This window comes from Cervus elaphus, chromosome 19 (assembly GCF_910594005.1).
Source record: "Cervus elaphus chromosome 19, mCerEla1.1, whole genome shotgun sequence".
Lineage (NCBI taxonomy): Eukaryota > Metazoa > Chordata > Mammalia > Artiodactyla > Cervidae > Cervus > Cervus elaphus.
The window spans coordinates 53,147,327-53,168,570 of record NC_057833.1 but is presented as its reverse complement, the minus strand read 5'-3'; the positions used below and the strand labels follow the sequence as shown (position 1 = coordinate 53,168,570).

The following is a 21,244-nucleotide window of genomic DNA, read 5'->3' as shown; positions in this document are numbered from 1 at the left end:
AGAAAAAAAATGATATATGTATTTCTCTAACCTCTGACTGAAATTTATCATTTCCTTGAATTAATGTGAATGAATGTAAGCAACAAACCCTAGTGGTTTTAGAAGTGCCTGTAACAGTATAGTTGTTTCAGATATCTCAAAATATCATTTGTGCTCATATATTTAATAACCATAGTTATTAGATCTTTTCATAGATCTTATGATTTAGTGCATTAAAAAGGCAGCATATATATTACTCTAAAGCAAGACAAATTTGTTATTTGAATATTTTTATCATTGTATTTCAATATAATTGGCTACTTTGTAATTTTATGTAATTTATTTTATGCATTTAAAAACACAGGCTTCCAGACTATCAAAGAAGTCCCTGGAACAAAAAAGCTTAGAACCCCTGTTCTAGCCAAGAACAAAGAAACCTGAAGTCGGTAAATGCTGAATTTCCACTGGCTGTTTGGAGATGTAAATAATTCACGAGTGCCCTTTGGTGTCAGGGGCCATATGGTGCTGGTAAGTAAGACATCCCTTGGCCAGCCTGGAAGGCAGAGGCAGGTGGTGCTGTCTGCTGCCTGGACTCCAAGGCTGCTTCTGCTTGGCATCCAGCCTGAAAATGGCTGTTTCACCCACCATGGGAGAGAAGAGAGTGGTGGGCAGGTGTGGATAGTTTGGACTTACATTCACGAAGTCCACTTTCTTCTGAGAGGCTTTTGGAATCTCAAATGGTTTCCATCGCAGCTGGAAAAAAAAAAAACACACAGACACATACAGGAAAGTTATTTCAAAAGGGGAAACCATTGACTTTCTAAATAAATCGCATAAAAAGGACAGCTGCTCCCTCTGTGAGGCTCTGACGACTTGTGATTTTGCTATTTTCAATTTAATAAGTATCCATCATTTCCTTAAAGGGGCTCAGTTGGGTTTTGTGTGGGTATGCAGGGTGTGTGTGTGTGTGTGAGAGTGTGTGTGTGTGTGTGAGAGAGAGAGAGAACATTTAACCTATATGTATACATACTGTCTTCACTCCTTAGCATTTTAAATTACAAAAATATAGAAAAATCACTGTTTCCTATTTCAGAAGCTATTTCTTTTAACATTTTGCTCAGGCACATCAGTGAGTTTTGACTGATGCTGCTCTTTGTGCTATTTATAATCAGCTCCCTTTCCTGGTGTGGCAGCCTCAGTATGTGGGCTCCTGACACTGCAGGGGAAGGTTCTAGTTCTTACTTCCAGCCCTTGGAGTTTTGAATTATTTCTTTGAGAGAAAGAAAAAATTGAGATTGCCTTTAGTAAGCGCAGTACCAGGTTCAGTTTCTTCACCAACCCTGTGCTTGTCCCCAGGCTGCCTGACAGTTCAGTTTAAATCACAACAATCTTTAATTTAATAATGAAATGATCTAAGCAAGTGGGAAATAAAATCAGCAGGTCTGAGCTCTACTAGAAGTATCAGCCCAGCACTTATTAATCAACTTGGCAGCAGGCCTGACCCAGGCAGGTTGGCAGCTGATAGCCCCAGGAGCCTCAGGACATCTTAGGGAGGGACCTGCACCCCAAGGGCCAGCTCCATTGGCTGCAGTGCCTGGTCAAGGCAAGCCAGGCTGGCCCTCCAGCAGGTCTTGGGGTTCAGCTCATTCTGTAGTCCAGAGAGACAGCCGGGTAGGGGAGGAAACAGTGAGTGGAAAAGGCGGCTCTGGGATGATCCTGCCTCTCTGATGCACACAGTCAGAGAGCAGCCTTTACTTCTTAAAGGCAAAGCAGGATTGTCACTTCCTAGGACTACCTTAAAAGAATGTAAGACGTTGATTTGAAAAACATTGAAATCATGCTTCAGAAAGAAGGAAAAGGCTTAATTCCACTAAAGATGATATTTCATGGAGGAGCTGTGGGACCTGAGAGCAAGAATCTAGGAAAGGGTTTCTCCTCTCAGGCTCTATTGGCATTTTGTGTCAGATAATTCTTTGTTGTGGGGGCTGTCCTGTGCACTGTAGGGTGTCTACCAGCATCCCTGACCTCTGCTCACTGGATGCTGATAGCACTCCCTCAGTTGTCACAGCCCCAAATGTCTCCAGACGTCGTCAAATGTCACTAGGGGACAAACTTTCCCTGGTCGAGCACCATGGACATAGGAGGATATTCCCCCGACTTCAGCCAGGGCCAAAGCTAAGTGCCGCGGGCTTGTTGAGGGAGGTTTTGGTCTACCACAAACCGTTCTGTGCTGCTCTCTCTTTAGTAGCAGCGTGGAGTTTGTAACCCAGGAAGATTGCCTGGAAGATCATACAACCTAGAATCCTGACCCTCAGAAAAGTCATCATTCTAGATTTCCCAGTGGAAAGGATTTACTATACTTGGCATACCACAAACAATAATAAAGACCCCACAGTGGTTCTGATAAACCCAAAATCCAGAAGAAGAAGCGAGTTTTGGGTCTTCTTCAGGCAAGAGTTTTGGTGCAATATCATGTTGAATGTGGGGAGGCAAATTTGAGGAGAGGATAAACAGGAAGAGGCCCTGGAGTAGAGAGTGGAAACATCTACTAAACACGGATGTTCAGACTAACTGCATGCTGTGGAGCAGAAACTCTCTGATCCAAGGCCAGCCCAAGGGCACTGTGCACTGGGCTGACCCAGGAGACATGGGTTCTGTTGCTCCCTCTGTTCGTGTTTATTCTGTGACTTCTGGAAAGTCATTTCATTCTTATTAACTAATATAAGTCTATAAATTTTTAACAGTTTATTTTATTCATACTGTATATTATTGCTGAAGAGCCCCCCGCCATGGAATGCAATTATTAACATTTCAAAAACAATGAAATCCATTGGAGCATCCAATACAATATCTTGACTATTGCAGATATTAATATATTTGTACTGAATGATAGAATGAATGAGCAAATATAAGACACTGAGAACATTGCTAATATCTCAAAGAACAAGACTAAAGCAAATTTGTGAGACTTTTGGAAGTCCAATACCATTCAGGCAATAGCTAGTAAATTGAAAATAGTTTTTAAAAGTCCTAAGATTGTTTCTAAAATATAAGTCAATTCTTTATACGTGTGAAAACCCACAGTTTTTCTATATCCTTTCTGATTTTCTGTTCAGTTGTTCTATCAACTCTTGAGAGGTGTTGGTGTTTCCCACTATAATGGTGGATTTAATCTATTTCTCTTTTCACTTCTATCAATACTTTACATATTTTGCAACTGTGTTCTGCAAATTCTACTGGAAAATAAATTTTTGCTTAGTATAAGTGAGGTGGTCAAAAATAACTTGGAAAGCATCTTCAACAGAGACTAAAGTTAGAAGTAAAAATTCTTTCAATTTATCAAAGGAGAAAGAGAATCCGTGGTAACATTTAATGATCAGGATTCGAAATTTGTGCTCAGGGATGTAAATGAAACTAGAGAATTGGACTCAGTATTTCTAAAGTCAGAAGATTGGGAGGTATACTGGATGATCTGAGTATCATCTCCCACAGTTGGTTTCTTTGCTTCACTGAGAGTCCCTCCAAAGTTGTGCTGGTCTCAACTAAATTGTATGAGTTGGATACTCTCAACAACATTGGTGGATTTGAGGTAAACATATTGCTAGAAGTTGGTAATATCTATTCAAGAATTTGGAAGTTACCTGTAGATGCAGTTGTGATCACAATGTAAAAACAATTGTTAACAACAGGTATGGCTAGGCGAGGCTCAGGGTAATTCACTACTGAGAATTTCAGCCCAGACTAGAAGAGATAGGGGAGGGAGATAAAATAAAACAGTGGCTCATTAAGTTCTTTGGAAAACCTAGAATTTGAGGGAAATGGCAGCATAATTTACATGGCAAGAAATCAGGTCGGGTGACTCGTTGGAGATCTTAGAGGTAATAAGTAAGAGCATGGGGAAAGAAGATTAAATCACTGTACTTTGTTTAGACTTCTTTTTTTTTTTAATTGTTTAGACTTTTAAAAGTCTTTCATGAGAAGACGAAAAAAGATGAGCTAGCATTGTATTTAGATGACACTTGTTCACGGACAGAAACCTGGATAGTTGACCTTGCCCTTGAGTGTAAAGCTAAAGGCTTTATACCCTTTACTCAGCACCTAGCATAGAGCAAGGAACATAGTGGTCACTCAACAAATAGTTGTTGGATGACGTTTAATTCTCACAACAACCTTCTAGGGCTCCCATAATTTAATTATTATCTCTATTTTATAGTGACAAAACTAATGGTTTAGAACAGTTAAATTTCCTTTACTCAAAACTGATGCTAACAATCTCTCAACCTCCTTTAGTAATCTAAACCCTGAGCCCTTTAATCTCAGCTGTCTTGATCTGCTTCCAAAACCATTCATGATCTCCATGGCTCCTGAACCCAGGTTTTGGCTCCTTTTAATGGCCTTGTACTTGGTCTTCTAATCTGGGCCCTTATCTACTGCTCCTCCAGGGCTGAGTTGCCTTGGCCTAGTCTAACTCCTGGGACCCAAATCCTGCAAAGGTCGTTCAAGGTCAGCATTCCTGTCCAATCCCTATATATTCACTTACTCAAATGATTTATTATCCCTCTCCACATGCCAGGTTTTGTGCTAGGTACCAGAGGTGAACATGATAGTCTCTGCCCTTGGGGAAAGAGAAGACCCTGCAATATGGGCACATGATGATAGAAAAACAAGGAAATGGGTAACTGGAAATGAGGAATGTTCCTTCAGGAATAATTCCTGGTACAGGGGGTATTTAACATTCTTACATATGAACAATAAAAGACACACACAATAGAATAATCTGGTTTTCAGATAGCTCCAACATCTTTTCCAAGGAATTAAGTGTAAGTTGATGGAGACGTACTGTAAAAAGAGCCAGCATGCTGTCTAAAAGGGTTGAACAGGGCAATGTGCACTGCGGTGTTGGCAAACGTCAGTGAATGCATTTAGAGAAATGCAATCTAGTCTATTTATAGGAGGATGGGGTTGGAGCTATCAGGGAGATTCTTCAACAAATACTTGTGATTATACTGTCTGGAAGAAGGCATATGCTGGGTACTTCAGGTTGTAAGAAAATGAAGGAGACATAGCTCCTACTCTCAAATACTCTGAGAAAAATATTGGAAGAGTTCAGTGAAGAAAGTAGTATTTAAGAAGAAAGTGAAAGTGAAAGTCACTCAGTCGTGTCCCACTGTTTGCAACCCCATGGACTATACCGTCCATGGAATTCTCCAGGCCAGAATACTGGAGTGGGTAGCCTTTCCCTTCTCCAGGGGATCATCCCAACCCAGGGATCAAACCCAGGTCTCCTGCATTGTGGGCAGGTTCTTCACCAGCTGAGCCACAAGGGAGTTTTAAATTATGGGTGAGATTTGGATGGGTGGATACTTGTGAGTGAAGTAGAGAAAATTCTAGGTAGATGGAAGAGCATAAGGCACCCAGGCAGGAAAATTTAGACTCTTTTCCTAGGATGGTGAAAGTTCCAGGTTGGCTGATGGACATGGAAGAGTGAAGTGTTTGAAAGGTACAATAGTGAACTACCTGTCTTGGGAGTCTGCATTTGATTGGCTGGGCAGTGAGAGAGAGGTAATAGCATGATTTAAGGATTTCTGAGTAATAATTTGGTAAGCTGAGTCTAGCAGTAAGGTGTAGGATAGGGTGGGAAGACACATGGATCAGTTAGGAGGCCCTTATAACAGTCAGGTAAGAGGATGTGAAGTCCAAATCACATGGTGTTAAGAAAAGATAGGAGAGTATAGATACCAAAGACATCTTGGGAGCAATTCTATGGCAATGTTCCTTAAAGTGTGGTCTAGAGCCAATCTGAATGGAAATCATCTGGAGAGAATCCTGTGTATCATCCCAGACCTACTGAATTAGAATCTCTGGGGTGGGAGAGTCTGGGGAATCTACGTCTTCAACAAGTCACCTTGGTAACTTTTATGTAGGTGGGAATCATCATCTTATAAACATGGCACATAATTCAATGTAAAGGGAGTGAGAAATTTTCATGATGACTCCAGGGACTGGCTGGGCAGTGGGTGGTGGTGGGGTAAAAGCAGGTTGAGTGTAAAAGAGTGGTTGTCTCATTAACAGATCTATAAAGCCTGAGAGAAAGAAAAGTCTGGCTGGGACTATGATGTCTTCAGTGTGGATCCTGTTGAGGTGGGACATACTCATGGCAATGTCCCATATGGGGTTTGGAGCTGGGGGAGAGATTTGTAAAACATGTTGTAGAGAGGTAACAGTTAATGTCATGGGAATGAATGATGTTTGTTAGATTTTAAAATGTAAAATATGGGAGATATGGAAGATAGTGAGAGGAAGATGAAGCAGATGATAGAGTGTAAATGAGGTTCCATAGTGAAGGTAGAATGGCTTCCAAATCTGACTGTTGGGACTGACTTCCTGAAATATGGCCTACAAGTTACACCAAGTTTTGGGCTGAAATTATGTTGGGTGAAGTTAGATTTCTGCCTGCAGAGATGTATATATGTGGGGAATTTGGGGGATAGGTAGGAAATGAAGTGGGCTAGAAAAACCCTCTGCTGCTCAAGGAATTCCTCTTCTTAGTTCACCAAAGCTGGATATTTCTTATCAACAGCAATTAACCATTTGCTTCTAAGGCAAAGAGAGTCCAATAAAGTAGGAATCACCACTTGATAACTGGAAAGAAAATGGAGGAAGCAGAGGGCGAACTGAGTTGAACTGTCTTCTCCTCAAAATTCCTATGTGTGAGTCCAAACCCCTACTACCTTAGAATATAACCACACTGGGAGATAGGGTCTTTATGGAAGTGATTAAGTTAAAATGAGGTTGTTGGGGTGGCCCCTGACCAACCTACTGTGTCCTTATAAAAAGAGAAAGTTCAAACACAGAGACATTCAGAAGGAAGACGACATGAAGACACAGGGAGAAGGTAGACAACTACAAGTCAGTTGAGAGGCCTCAGAAGAAACCCAGCTGCTGACACCTTGATCTCAGACATCTTGCCTCTACAGCTGTGAGAAAACAAAGATTTATTGGTTAAGCCACCCAGTCTGTGGTACTTTGTAAAGGCAGTTATGACTTTACAGTTATGATGTTGTCAGTCCCTTGCAAATGAATAAAGAGGGGAGGAGCCGATGTGGAGGATAAGAAAGAGAAGAAAAGAAGATAAGAAAGACAAGAAGGAAGAGGAAAGGAGCAGTAGGAGAGTAAGTACTTCTCTCTCTCCCAAGAGGGTGATGGAGACAAGGCAGAGACAAGAAAGTATTTCAGGACGTTGGAGATGGCCTATTTTGCAGGTTTACATGATGTTATAGAACACAGGAAAGGACAGAGATCCAGGAAGAAGAGAGGCAAGTCCACTATTCCAGGTTTGGGGATATTGAGGAGGAAAGGGTTGTGTTTAGCCATGGATGATTTATAATAATAAAAATAGAAACAATCTAATTATCTGAAAATAAAGGAGTTATCTCATAAACACGTACTGGGTAATTATGCCACATGAAAAACTATCTATACTCAAAGAGTTTGAAAAGACAAGGGACAAAGCATAAAGTATGATGTTTCCATTAAAAAAAACAGAAGGTAAAATTGTATTAGAGCATGACTGTGTGTGCATGCTAAGTCACTAAGTCCTGTCTGACTCTGTGACCCTATGGACTGTAGCCCGCCAGGCTCCTCTGTCCGTGGGATTCTCCAGGCAAGAATACTAGAGTGGGTTGCCATGCCCTCCTCCAGGGGATCTTCCCAACCCAGAGATTGAACCTGTGTCCCTTGCATTGCAGGCAGATTCTTTACCACTGAGCCACCAGGGAAGCCCTTCTGTGCTATACAGATTGACCTTATTATTTATGTACTTTATATATAATAATTTGTATCTGTTAATCTCAAATTCCTAATTTATTCCCCATCCCGCTTGTTTTCTAAGTCTGTGAGTCAGTTTTTGGCCGTGATGCATGTTTTCCAGGATCTTAGTTCCTCAACCAGGGATCAAACCTGAGCCTTAGCAGTGAAAGCATGGAGTCCTAACCACTGGACCACTAGAGAATTCCCTGTTTCTGTTTGGTAAATAAGTTCATTTGTATTACAGTTTAGATTACACATGTAAGTAGTATAATAATCTCTACTAAGTGAAGTTAGACAGAGAAAGACAACATCATATACTTTTTTAAAAACATCATTAATTCAAGAGTTTTCATAGCCTCTTTTCTGTCCCTTACCTGCTCCCTACAGAAAATTCTGCTTCACTCACTCCCACTCCCTCAGTCCTTGAACTTCAGTCTCACCATGTAAATCAATGTTTTGTGCATGTGTGCTTGTGCATGTGCTGTGAAAAGTGGACATGGACCTACTCTCTGACATTTTCTAGTGGCGCAAGGTAGGGAGAGGCAGAGGCAAGCCAGATACTTGTGGTCCAGGCCTGAGTTGCTTGGGAAAGATAAGAGCTCGGAAAATTGGTATGAGAGGGTTGGAGTCCAGGGAAAATTGGGGAAAGAGGATTTTAAAAAGTGTTGCTGTGGGTCATATACTGGACGCTCTTTAGTGTTTTCAGGAGAAGCAAATGAAGATTAGGATTATTTTTGATTACTTTTGGTCTCTGACTGCATGAGACTCCAGATCCTATTTATTTACATACATGTGCAAAGAAGAAGACTGGAAAGAAAGAAACCAAAACATTGGAAGTAGTTAACTCTGCATTGGTATGATTATTAGGCACTGACATTCTATGTAAGTTTTGAGTAGAACATGACTTAATAGTAAGGGGCTATTATTGTTGTTTAAAGAAAATACACATATTAGTACTTTCAATAGAGTGATCTGGGCAGGTTGTATCGCAAAAGGTTAGGAGTGAATAGAGGTGATAAAGTGGGTTTAGATTACTTTCTCAAGGAGTCACTATGAATAGGAATGACGGGCAAAAGCTTAAAGAGGCAGGAAATCCAAGACATTTTTGGTGGGAGGGGGTTTTTAGAATAGTGAAACCTGAAGAATGACAAATTAGACATCAAACACTCTGTAAGGATGTATTGTTTTGAAATAGTTATGATAATTTGTGTGTCCTGGAGGCAGAGGGAGTTTTATGATGTGATATTTTACTAGCTTTGAAGTATTTCTCACTTGGTCCAAATAATACTGGTTGAGATCTAATAGGTAATTTCCTCAGCTGAGGCTTAACTGGGTCAATAGAGTGATTTTCCAACAGTCAAGACATTAGGGCTAGGGCTATAGTGATAACATAGATAAACTTTAAAGGACTCTGACTGGTAAAGAGAAACACTGATTCAGGAATGCTAATTGAAATCTGTAAACTTACAGTTAAATTAGATGTATATTTGTTTGTTAAATTCTGGAATTCCAGAACTTAGAGGAAGGTGCACAATGTCACAAAATTTCTTATGTAACATATTAATGGTTTGGACTTATGTCCACAGCTGAATCTAAATATAGTCAAAGTTTGCATTAATTCTTAGGTGATTAATTAAATATACACTAAAAGAAAATGAAGGCTTGGAGGACATCATTTCCAATCTTCCCGGGAGGGAATCACAGATGATGGTGATGATAGCATATCCCAAAATGCTCCCTTGGAGGAAACATTAAGTAACTGTCATGTCTTCAAATACTCAGAGATGACTAATACAGGGAGTTGGTGACACTGATGAAGCATTGGGTTGGGTCTGTGATGGGTGAAGACATACCCACTGTACAGGTTTCAGCTGAGAAGACTGTCAGATGGATACCTAAAAATAATTTTCTCAGACTTTTTCGGTGAGAGTCTGGGGTACATATTTGAAAGAGGTTGTGGGGAGTAGGGGGGTGATGAATGCAGATTGGTGTGGTTAATTAATGAAGCATAAAATTGGAAAGAGATATTAACTTGTCAAGAAGGTGTAAACAAAAAGACAAAAGGATAAATTTTTCAAGAACAGCCAGGGTGTGTATCAGGACAGGGGAAGCAGGGTGGCAGGTGTAGATTACAGAGTCGGAGGAGGATAAACCATCACGTTGATGGAACTGGTGGTGTCCAACCTGAAGTACGATTGAATTCTGGGGCACATCTGTCCCCATTTGTGTGAGCACAGAGTCAAAAATGAGCAGGAGAAATATTGAAGAAGAAACGCATTTGGAGAAATGCGCTATGGAGAAAGTGTTTGAAGGAATTAAGAACAGGAGGGAGGTAACAAGTTTGAGGAGAAATGCAAAGCAAGGAAATGAGGAAGGAGAGGAAGAAACAAGTGTGTACTGAGGATCTCCTAGAAACAAGCAGAAACTCTCAATGCATCTATTTGGACGCCTCTGGATTAACTCAGGCTTTTAAATGCAGTTTCTTTATTAGCAGATACATACCACTACATATAAAATAGATAAACAGCAAGGTCCTACTGTATAGTACAGGGAACTATACTCAATATTCTATAATAAAACATAATGGAAATGAATATGAAAAAGTATATATTTATAAATAAATCACTTGGCTGTACAATAGAAACTAATACATTATAAATCAACTGTACTTCAATTAAATTTTTAAAAATGCAGTTTCCTCAGATTTCTCTCTCAGAATGTGTGTGTGCCCTGTTGGTGGGAATGCAAACTAGTACAGCCGCTATGGAGAACAGTGTGGAGATTTCTTAAAAAACTGGAAATAGAACTGCCATATGACCCAGCAATCCCACTTCTGGGCATACACACTGAGGAAACCAGATCTGAAAGAGACACGTGCACCCCAATGTTCATCGCAGCACTGTTTATAATAGCCAGGACATGGAAGCAACCTAGATGCCCATCAGCAGATGAATGGATAAGGAAGCTGTGGTACATATACACCATGGAATATTACTCAGCCGTTAAAAAGAATTCATTTGAACCAGTTCTAATGAGATGGATGAAACTGGAGCCCATTATACAGAGTGAAGTAAGCCAGAAAGATAAAGAACATTACAGCATACTAACACATATATATGGAATTTAGAAAGATGGTAACAACAACCCTATATGCAAAACAGAAAAAGAGACACAGAAGTACAGAACAGACTTTTGAACTCTGTGGGAGAAGGTGAGGGTGGGATGTTGCGAAAGAACAGCATGTATATTATCTATGGTGAAACAGGTCACCAGCCCAGGTGGGATGCATGAGACAAGTGCTCGGGCCTGGTGCACTGGGAAGACCCAGAGAATCGGGTGGAGAGGGAGGTGGGAGGGGGGATCGGGATGGGGAATAAGTGTAAATCTATTGCTGATTCATGTCAATGTATGACAAAACCCACTGAAAAAATAAATAAATAAATAAATTTTAAAAAAAAAGAAAAAAAAAAAAAGAATGTGTGTGTGCCAACTACTTATGAAATAATGAATTAACATGCACAACTGATGTACTTGACTCTCACCTATGGTGGGAGACTTCCATTTTCTACTTTGATAATTTCTATATCATTTAAGTTTTTATAAATATATATTACTCTTATAATAAGACAAAATCAGAAAAATTCTATCAGAATGAGGTTAGCTTCCATAGAAAAGCCACTTGTACCCCAAATAATCATTATGAAGGGTTGCACTCATATTAAATAAAATGTATCATAGTAGTCATAGAGATAAAAATATGATACAATAAAAGGATGTTACTGAGCATATTACACATCACACACATTTTCCTTAAAGATTAGGTTTAAAGCTTCACCCTCCACCCCACAAAAACTGACATATTTGACCCCACTGTTGCCCACACAGCCACATCTAAGATGATGTACATAGATTATCGCGTCTTAGATAACTGTGTGAATGACATTAGCAGCAGGCATAGTGGAACTCCCCTCTTCACCCCATGTACCATGGCTGATAGTTATCTTAAGGGTCCCACGATTTAATTCCCAAATATCTGCCTACGGATTTTGCCTGTAATCCTTCTTTTAATTAATGCTCAATGGTTTTCAAATTTAGCTCAACGATTCTCAAATTTAATGTACATAAGAATTACCATACAGAGTAGCACACACAAAACCATGTATCTTATACTTAATGGGGAGTTAAGGGATTTTTCAGAGATGATTGGTTTGAACTTGTTTTCCTTGCTGATTTAACAGCCACCTTGTTCCTTTGTATAATATGAAATTTGGCTCCACTTGAGAGAACTATCAGAAACTTAATTGGGGATTCTCTTTGCTGAACAAGAAAAGAATTAGAAAACTTACTGTGCTTCAATTACCTTCTCAACTTTCCAAAACAAATATCCAATAAATGCTTAATTTCCATCCTGACCATGAATCCTTTAGAAGTATAGGTATCCATCCTTTGTTTTTATTTTTTTCTAATATAATGGAGTCCTGTTATTAAGCCATTGGGTCTATTTATTAATCTAAAACAAATGAGTATGACCATTGTAACTCTAAAGGGGAAATTGGAGAATTTGAGATATAACCCTTTGAGGAATCAAGCAGATTCTCAGAGAATGAACAGTGACTTGGCTGCTCAAAGACAACGAGTTAAGTAGAAGGCCAGGGAGGCAAACCTAGGTCTGTTTTCCTTTCTGCATTATCCTTTTGTTATCAGTGACATGTACCTAAACTCAGGGACAAAGAGAATGCCCTCGGGTGCCCAGAAGGTAAAAAAAGAGCTCAGTCTACTATAGCACTGGGTGTCTCTCATTACTCAAAGCACAGTACGTAAATGATATGCAGAGGGAAAGCCCATTTGTCACTAGACCAAAAGAAGGAAACTCTCAGGCAAGGAATGGAAGTTTGCAGGTGACAACAGATTTACAGAATCCAGGTCAGACAACAAGCCTCTCATCTCTATATCAGAGGCCTCTTTTCAGATAGATTAAGTGTTGAATGTGTTTTCAGTATTCTCTGGTGAATTTAGGTAAAAATCAACCAGCCTACAGATATGTAGATGTATTTTCACCAACCTATATAATTTCCATTCATTCACCCGGGCACTCCTGAAGCTAGAAAAACGAAAGCTTATACACATACATGTGCACAGGCACAGCCAATCACTTCCAAAATTCCTACCCAAGTTTGGGCAAAGGAACAGATACACTGTAGCACTTATTTTAAAAATCTGTCTGATTTCTCAAAGACCTAGGTTAGACTTAAATGTTTATATTTAAGGCTTTGGATACATGCTGTTCACCAACTCATAGGACCAGGTTACCTGGTTAGGATCAGGATCAACTTCATCCCAGTTGTGAGTGATGTGGCCTTGGTCAATGAATTCAAAAGGCTTGTGAGAAACTGAAGGTAGGATCCTATACAGCCAGCTGTGGGGAGGAAACAAGGACACACAAGACTTAGGGTGATGTTATGGGTGATGCCCAGACCGTCTCAGGAAGTACCATCAGGAAGACACTCAGGTCCACAGTGATCTGTGGGCTTTAATGTGAGATGCAATGACACAGCATCACTTCTTAATAGCCACTGTTGCCCATAGCCCTGCCTCTTCTCACCTTTCAACTCTACCCATCAAATGAAGAGTTGGAGGCTCTAGCCCTTGGTTGTTTCCATGCTGGCAAAGAAAGAATTGTCTTTCCCAATGACAACTATAAAGGAAGGGAAAGTACCTTGAGGGATATCTGTACAGGCATACCCACAGGAAAACATTAGCTTATATATGTCATTGGATCCTAATCTTTGCTCTGGCTCTAGTAAGTGAGGAAAATGAAGCCCACACAGTTTGAGACAATACAGGTGGTTTCTTTGTCATTTTTGAAATATTAATCAATTTTCTTATTTAAAATTGTAAAATTAATTCATGCCAGTGCTAAAAATAATTCAAGCAATTTAAAAAGTCACAAAAGATAAAAGACTTTCTCCTCTAATTTCTCCAACGCCAATTCTCAGAGGCATTAGAACTGTTTAACAATTTTCTTGTATATTCCTTCAGATGTTTCCAATGCATAATAAGCAAAATTGCCCAATTGCTGTACCACTTTAGTCTCACAACAATAATGTACGAAAGTGGCTGATTACCCACATCTTTACAAATATGCAGTATTATGAATAATTTTGACCTTAGGTGAAATATGCTATCTCATTTTTATTTTGAATTACCTTTATTTATGAGTAAGGTTGAGAATCTATATGTTTATGGGCCCTTTGTAATTTTTCTGTGAATTATTTGCCCAAGTTCTTTACCATTTTTCTATTGGGTTGTCTTTTTTATGTTAATTTGTAAGAGATTTAGGAAATTAACACAACTGTACTCTAAAATTATAAAACTATCCATATTTTCCTATAGCATGTTTATAGCTTTGTTTCAAGCTTCTCTGGTGACTCAGAGAGTAAGGAATCCATCTATAATTGGGAGACTGGGTTTGATCCCTGGGTCGGGAAGATCTCCTAGAGAAGGGAATGGCAACTCCCTCCAGTATTCTTGCCTGGAGAATTCATTCCATGGACAGAGGAGACTGGCGAGCAGACTGTGAGCAGAGGAGACTGTGACCCATGGGGTCACAAAGAGTCGATATGACTGAGCAACCAACACATGCAGAGCTTTGTTTCAGTAAGAGATGATCTTAACGAAGGAACCCTGAAGGACGCCAGGAGGAGGCCCATCCAGAAGTTGAGAGGGACACTGAAACTCACTAAGAGGGACCCAAGTCCCCTCAGAGGCTGTTACCCTGACAGAGTGCAGCAGGAAGAGGAATACCACCTGAGGCGATGGAAGGTTAGACCTGCTCCAACAGGTTCTGGCCTTTTAAGGCCCAGGAGAGCCTACTTCAGGAGGTGGAGCTGACCTGGCCTCAAACTGAGTCATTCGGGAGATCAAGCTAGATTTGTTCGGTTTTCTTGTGTTGCCTCTAGCTCTAGGTGAAGTGATTTCAGACACTGGACCACAGACCATGAATTATTAATAACTATGCCTCACTAGCATCTAGTAGTATACAAAATTGAGAACATGTATGTGTATCTTAGAACCAACTGTGAGATCCTGGGCAAGTTTTTTGAGTCTATGCTCCTCATCCTTATCTCCTAGGATTGTTGTCAGGATTCAGAGTTTATGTACCAAGAATGCCTAGCAGAGTAGGTGCTCACTTATTAGGTGTGCGTTGAATTGTTTATCTGTCTACCCCTATCATCTAGGTGGTTATGATTGTCCAGATTTTCCACATTCTCTGTCCTGGCTTTTACCTTCTCAGGCCCGAAAGGATCAGCTAAGTAATCATAAAAACTAGCCCCTGATAGATATACTCTCTGATAGTTTTTGGGTGTGGGTGAGGGGTCCTGAACTCTGCAGTTTAAATGAGTAGTGACTAAATGTAGGAATACCAGGCTTTCTCTTATGGATGGGGTTGGCTCCATCTTCCCCCTGGGGACTTTGAGCATTTTCAGAAAACTCTTGTGGATACCTTTGAAGAGTTCTAGACAGATGGGTGAACCATGCCTAGGGTCCTTTGTTTTTCAGTCGAGTTTGTAAAACTCCTCAGGCAGCACTACATTGCCCTGGACAGAGATCTAATTCTGCTTCAGGGAACGGTGCCAGCATCTTAATGAAATGCCAACAGCTCCTTTTCAGCCTCCTGGAACAGAGCTCTACTCCCGCTGGCTGAAGATATTGCTGAATAATGGGGGCAGGCAGCAGAATTCAGAGTCCAGGTGTCCCGTTAGTGAATGGGTCATAAAGTCAAGAACATAGCCGTGGAGGCCAGGCCATCATAAATTAGAATGGACAAGAATTGTCTGTGTGCTTACCTTACCTTGGCTATCTGGGCTTGCAGAGAGAGAGAGATGATTAAATAGTGGCAGAATTAATCCTGATTTGACAAATATGGGAAATTATCTCTTCCCCTCTTCACATGCAAATCTAGTGAGAGAGAAGCAATATTGATATTGATGTGATAACAGCACCTGCCACTCAATTTTCTGACAGCCTCTTAGGGATACCGTGTATTAAAGGGAGACACTCTGCTATTGTGGCAATAATGATGATTATGGTAATTAGTGTTAATTGAGCACTCACCACATACCTGGCAATGTGCTAAGGACTTTGCATACATTCTTTCCTTTAATCCTCTTCAAGACTATGAAATAAGTACTATTATTATCTTTTTAACAAATGAAAAACCAGAAGGCTCTAAGAGGGTAGATGACATGCCTGAGGTCACACAGCTGGAAAGAGAAGGAGCCAGGATTTAAATTCAGGAGGCCTAACTGCAGTGTGGGCTTGATTAATCAGTAAGGGGAACAACCTATCATTTGTGTGGTCCGTGATGCTTTTGTACTCACTGTCTCATTTACTTCTCAGGAAGACTCTCTGGCGATAAACCTAATCATCTTCCACTAGGTAATACAAGACTGCCTACCCTCCGCTCCCAACTTCCAATATAAGTAGCAGCTCTCTTTGTGGAAACCTTCATCTGGTCTGAAATTCTTGCAATTGGACACTGCTTGTTTAAGTCACAACACTTAACTGCCTCCTCAAATCACAACATCTACTGCGTCTTATCTGCACCATAGGAGCTAACCAAGGGAGTGTGTTCATTGACCTGGCTTGTAGGACATGGAACATGACACATTGTGCTAATGAATGTGCTGGTTTCCAGCAAAGGTAAATTCCAAGGAGAAAAAACCTTATTAATTCTAACCACAAGGGGCCATAATACATGACCTTTCATCTAACCCATGCTTGGATTATCCAATATTTTCATCCAAAGAACATAATACTTCTAGTCAGCTGAGGAAGATATTGCACTGAATATCCTGTAACTTTGAGTTAATCAGTATTAAAAAAAAAACAAGTAAAACTGGATAATTCCCAGGGGAAGGCCAGACTATGAGGAACATTTTTTTCTGAATACAAGCAATAGTTTGTAAATGTAACTAGACATGTCTGTTTTCTAGGCTCTATGCAGCTGTTCTCTCCACTTCTCTCCACTTCCAACAGTCACTTGATTCTAGCTGGAGATGAGATTCATCCTTCCCTGACTATGACCCAAGGCACAGCCTATAAGAAGCAGGATTTTGGGCAGCCCTGGGAGGTTGTGGCCCAGGTATAGGAGGCAGAATTAAATACTAGTTATAGCTTCCATACCTTCTTTTATTGGTGCTCCGTGGACAAGTGAAAGCTGATCCTGAGAGCTGCTCAGCATACAGATTGTAGGGGCAAACTTGAGGATTATTCTAAAACAAAGGAGGCAATAAATGACATCACTCCATCAGAATGGTATCCCACCTTCCCATGAAACAACTCAGTGGGGGGAATTCTGGCTTGGATGGGGATGCTCTGGGTCACCTACTGCACACGATCATCTCCAACCTATATATCCTTCTTGTAATAATGTTTTAGGTAACTTATTGTATAAAATTTGTAAATTATAACCTATCTCACCCTTCAGAAATATACCAATGCTGACATATGAGTATATTTCTTTCTATTCTTACCCTCCAAAATGGGGACCTTATGATATGTGTAGTCTTATTAATAATTAGCACATTAAAAAAGAGGAAACAGTATGTCATGAGCATTTTTTATGCCATGAAATAGTCTGCAAATTTTTTTGAAAGATTTTTGTTTGCCATAGTCTTACTAGTGTGAACATCTTTGTGTACACATTTTAAAACAAGGGCTGATTATTTTCTCCTCATTGTCATACCTTATGCTGTTCAAAGACGTGTAAGAAAGTCCCCTAACCCTGAACCTGGGGATCCTCCTGAAAGCCCTACAGTTAGTCTTACTTATTTTGGGGTTAAGTGTTTTGCCATAGGTAACCATCATCCAACTTTAACTTTTGCATTATTGCTGTTCAGTATCCCAACTGTCTTAACAATCAGTAAAACTTTTAGACAGTTCACAGGCTAATACAATAGCCATGGTGGGAAGAGGCACTTGACCTGAAGGCTGGTCATACATTCTCTAATTAATATTTTATTTAGTCATACCTGTCCTTCTGGCAGGGCACCTGGGCAGCGAGGGTCCTCAGAGGCACACTCATTCCCGAATCCAGAAATGTACTGCATGTGACAAGACACAAAGGCCAGCATTAATGGGACTTAAAGAGTATTCTGCTATTTGACAGTCTACGAAGGTAAGAAATTTCTATATGGACATATGTTTATGTATCATGTTCTATACATCATATCTTTGCTATGTCTTGGCATGTGACCCATTTAGGAAAGATAATTTCCCTGCGTGAATTTCAAAAACCCACAATTGATTGGGAGAAGAGTGTTGGATATTGCACAGACTCACCACCCCTAGCTGTACTTACTTAGTTGATTTATGGGCTTGTTCTTAATTGCCCCACTCCAAGAACAGGTTCTTTAATTCTGGGTCCATCAGGGAGTTCCTGAGAGGGGAGATGGCTCAGGCTCAACTCCAGGTTAGTAAGATCTTGCTTGCCTAGACAGAAACCTCCCTGAGACTGGCGCTCCACTCCCCCTCCAGACACTGAAACAAGCAACTACAAGGAGACGTGTGGATCCAATCTGACAGCAAAACCCTTGAGAAAAAGCCGTCCAATCAACCTGGCTGCAGGCAAAAGCCTATATCATCTGGCTCACATATGGAGCACTTGTATATATGTTTGCATCTATGTGGATACAGGAAAACAAAATTTGAAGATATGGGTGGCCTTCAGGAGAAGGGTCTGACCAGAATCTGTCCTCAGTGGCACAAAGGAGTGCATCCTGATTGCCATCTGTTTACTTTACGTTCAGAGAGAGGAAAAGAGAGTTTCTCAACAAAGTGTGTAGGTACCCTGAAACTGATTCTGACAACACTTAACACACCTGTGAGTTCTTGTTCACTCTCTGACTTTTCTGCTAGTTTATAAGCTCCATAAAGCCTGGAACTATGGCATCTTGTTTACCTCTATATATGCCTTGTGCCTTGTTTATAGAAGGTACTCAATAGATACCTATTGTTTTAGTTTTCCTTTGAAGCCTATGCCAACGCAAGAGTATGTATCCTGCTCTAAGTAGGGTTGTGTGTGTGTGTGAGACCCCATGGACGGCAGCCTGCCAGGCTGCCCTGTCCATGGAATTCTCCAGGCAAGGATACTGGAATGGGTAGCCATGCCCTCCTCCAGGGGATCTTCTCGACCCCAGGATTGAACCCACATCTCTAGCGTATCCTGCATTTGCAGGCAGGTTCTTTACCAGTAGGGCCACCTGGGAAGCCCAAGTAGAGTTAGGACCAACCCCCCACGCCCTTTTCTCTAACTTAAACATCAAAAACGGCTGTTTTCTTCCCATAGTTGTTTCTTAAATGTACTTAGTTTAAGCCCATGAAAATGAAAGTGCAGCCTCACTCAGTGAGTGAAATACCACCATCTGAGCACAGTGTCTAAGAGATATAAGAAGGATGTAAGTGGGTGGAGGATAAGCCCTCCAGAGTTCTCAGCAGCGTGCAGAAGGATGAGCTGGATGGGATACACCTGCATGTGTGAGCACCGAGCAGCGCAACAGCTGCCCCTACTTGGAAGGAATATCAAATGTGAAATGTTAGAACCTAGAAAGCAATGGAAGTGAATATATTCCTTTTTTGCCTTCAGACACAGTATTTTTTTATATTTGAAAATCTATCAGCACTAAAAACAGCGAGTTATATTACACACAGATTGGTTAACAGCAGTGGCATGCAGTTTGGAATGATTTCTTTGGGGAAATGGCAGAGACCATCCAACATTATGACTCTCCACTGAATACAATTTTCTTCTCTCTAAATGAACCTCGTGCTCACCATCAAGAGGATTGAATCTGAGCTGCTGAGAAATGGTAATGACCCCAGATTATCTTCAGCTCTGTGGAATGGAATTTTAGACCAATCTTGACTGAAGCCACAGGGTATCACAGTGCCTTCACTTCGTCCCACTGCTGCATTGTTTCTGCAAAGGTGGGCAGGCAGGACTGAGTGCTGAGTAAGACAGCTGAGGTTTCTGGCAGGAGTGGGTAGGTTTACTCATTAACTTGCTTCATTCTTTGCAACTCCTGGCCTCAGAGCAGAGTCCAGGGTTATTTGTACATTGGAAACAGAGGAAAAGAGACTTACTATGTGTAGTTTTAAAGTATTTGCTTCAGACTTGTTTAAAAAATAGAAAAGAAAGTAGAAAGAACAGCTGGTGGTTTGACAATACCACTTCTGGGCATACACACTGAGGAAACCAGATCTGAAAGAGACACATGCACCCCAATGTTCATCTCAGCACTGTTTATAATAGCCAGGACATGGAAGCAACCTAGATGCCCATCAGCAGATGAATGGATAAGGAAGCTGTGGTACATATACACCATGGAATTTTACTCAGCCGTCAAAAAGAATTCATTTGAACCAGTCCTAATGAGATGGATGAAACTGGAGCCCCTTATACAGAGTGAAGTAAGCCAGAAAGATAAAGAACATTACAGCATACTAACACATATATATGGAATTTAGAAAGATGGTAACGATAACCCTATATGCAAAAACAGAAAAAGAGACACAGAAATACAGAACAGACTTTTGAACTCTGTGGGAGAAGGTGAGGGTGGGATGTTTCAAAAGAACAGCATGTATACTATCTATGGTGAAACAGATCACCAGCCCAGGTGGGATGCATGAGACAAGTGCTCGGGCCTGGTGCACTGGGAAGACCCAGAGGAATCGGGTGGAGAGGGAGATGGGAGGGGGGATCGGGATGGGGAATAAGTGTAAATCTATGGCTGATTCATATCAATGTATGACAAAACCCACTGGAAAAAAAAAATAATAATAATAAAAATAAAAATAAAAAAAAAAATTAAACACCAAAGTGTCAGACACTGTGTTAGGCAATGAACGTACAAGGGCAGAAAAGCTGGGATGCCACTGGGATAAAACAGAGAGCTGAACAAGTTCAAAACTGTTCTTCAAGGGGAGAGCCAATGTCACAGGAGCATAAGGTAGGAATGTCCAACACAATCTGGTAAAGGTGACAAAAGAGGAAAATCACCATAATGGAAACAAGAAGCCATTGAAGGGTCTGAAATAGAGACTAACATGATCAGATTCGGTTTGGGGGAGGACATCAACTGGCAGTGCAGAGACTTAACAGAGAAGGCTAGATTGTACAACAAAAAGAACACTAGAAAAAAAAAATCTAGGTGAAAGCCAATGGACGCCTACATAAAATGGTCTCTGTGGAATTAGCGAAAAGTCAACTTATTTGAGGTTTAGATGTTAGAATCTCTGAACTATGTAATTATTCGCTGTGGGATACCAAAAGGAAAAAAAGGTGTCAAAGATGACCACAAAACCAGCTCACTAAAGTTTGAGAGGAGTCAAGTTAATTTTGCACATGTTGATTCTGAGTCCAAGACATCCAAGTACACATGTCATTAAAACA

At 40.6% G+C, this 21,244-nt stretch overlaps 1 protein-coding gene across 1 annotated transcript in view; it reads right to left on the bottom strand.

Moving 5' to 3' along the window:
* The window catches only part of HGD (homogentisate 1,2-dioxygenase), a 44,239-nt gene that overhangs the window by 18,397 nt on the left and 4,598 nt on the right, over positions 1-21,244 (bottom strand). Inside the window, exons 2-5 of the mRNA XM_043875367.1 lie at positions 17,823-17,894; positions 16,975-17,063; positions 13,099-13,204; positions 673-732 (exon numbers count right to left, since the gene is read on the bottom strand). Of these exons, the coding sequence (XP_043731302.1) occupies positions 673-732; positions 13,099-13,204; positions 16,975-17,063; positions 17,823-17,894 (327 nt within the window). The remainder of the gene's footprint in view (positions 1-672; positions 733-13,098; positions 13,205-16,974; positions 17,064-17,822; positions 17,895-21,244) is intronic.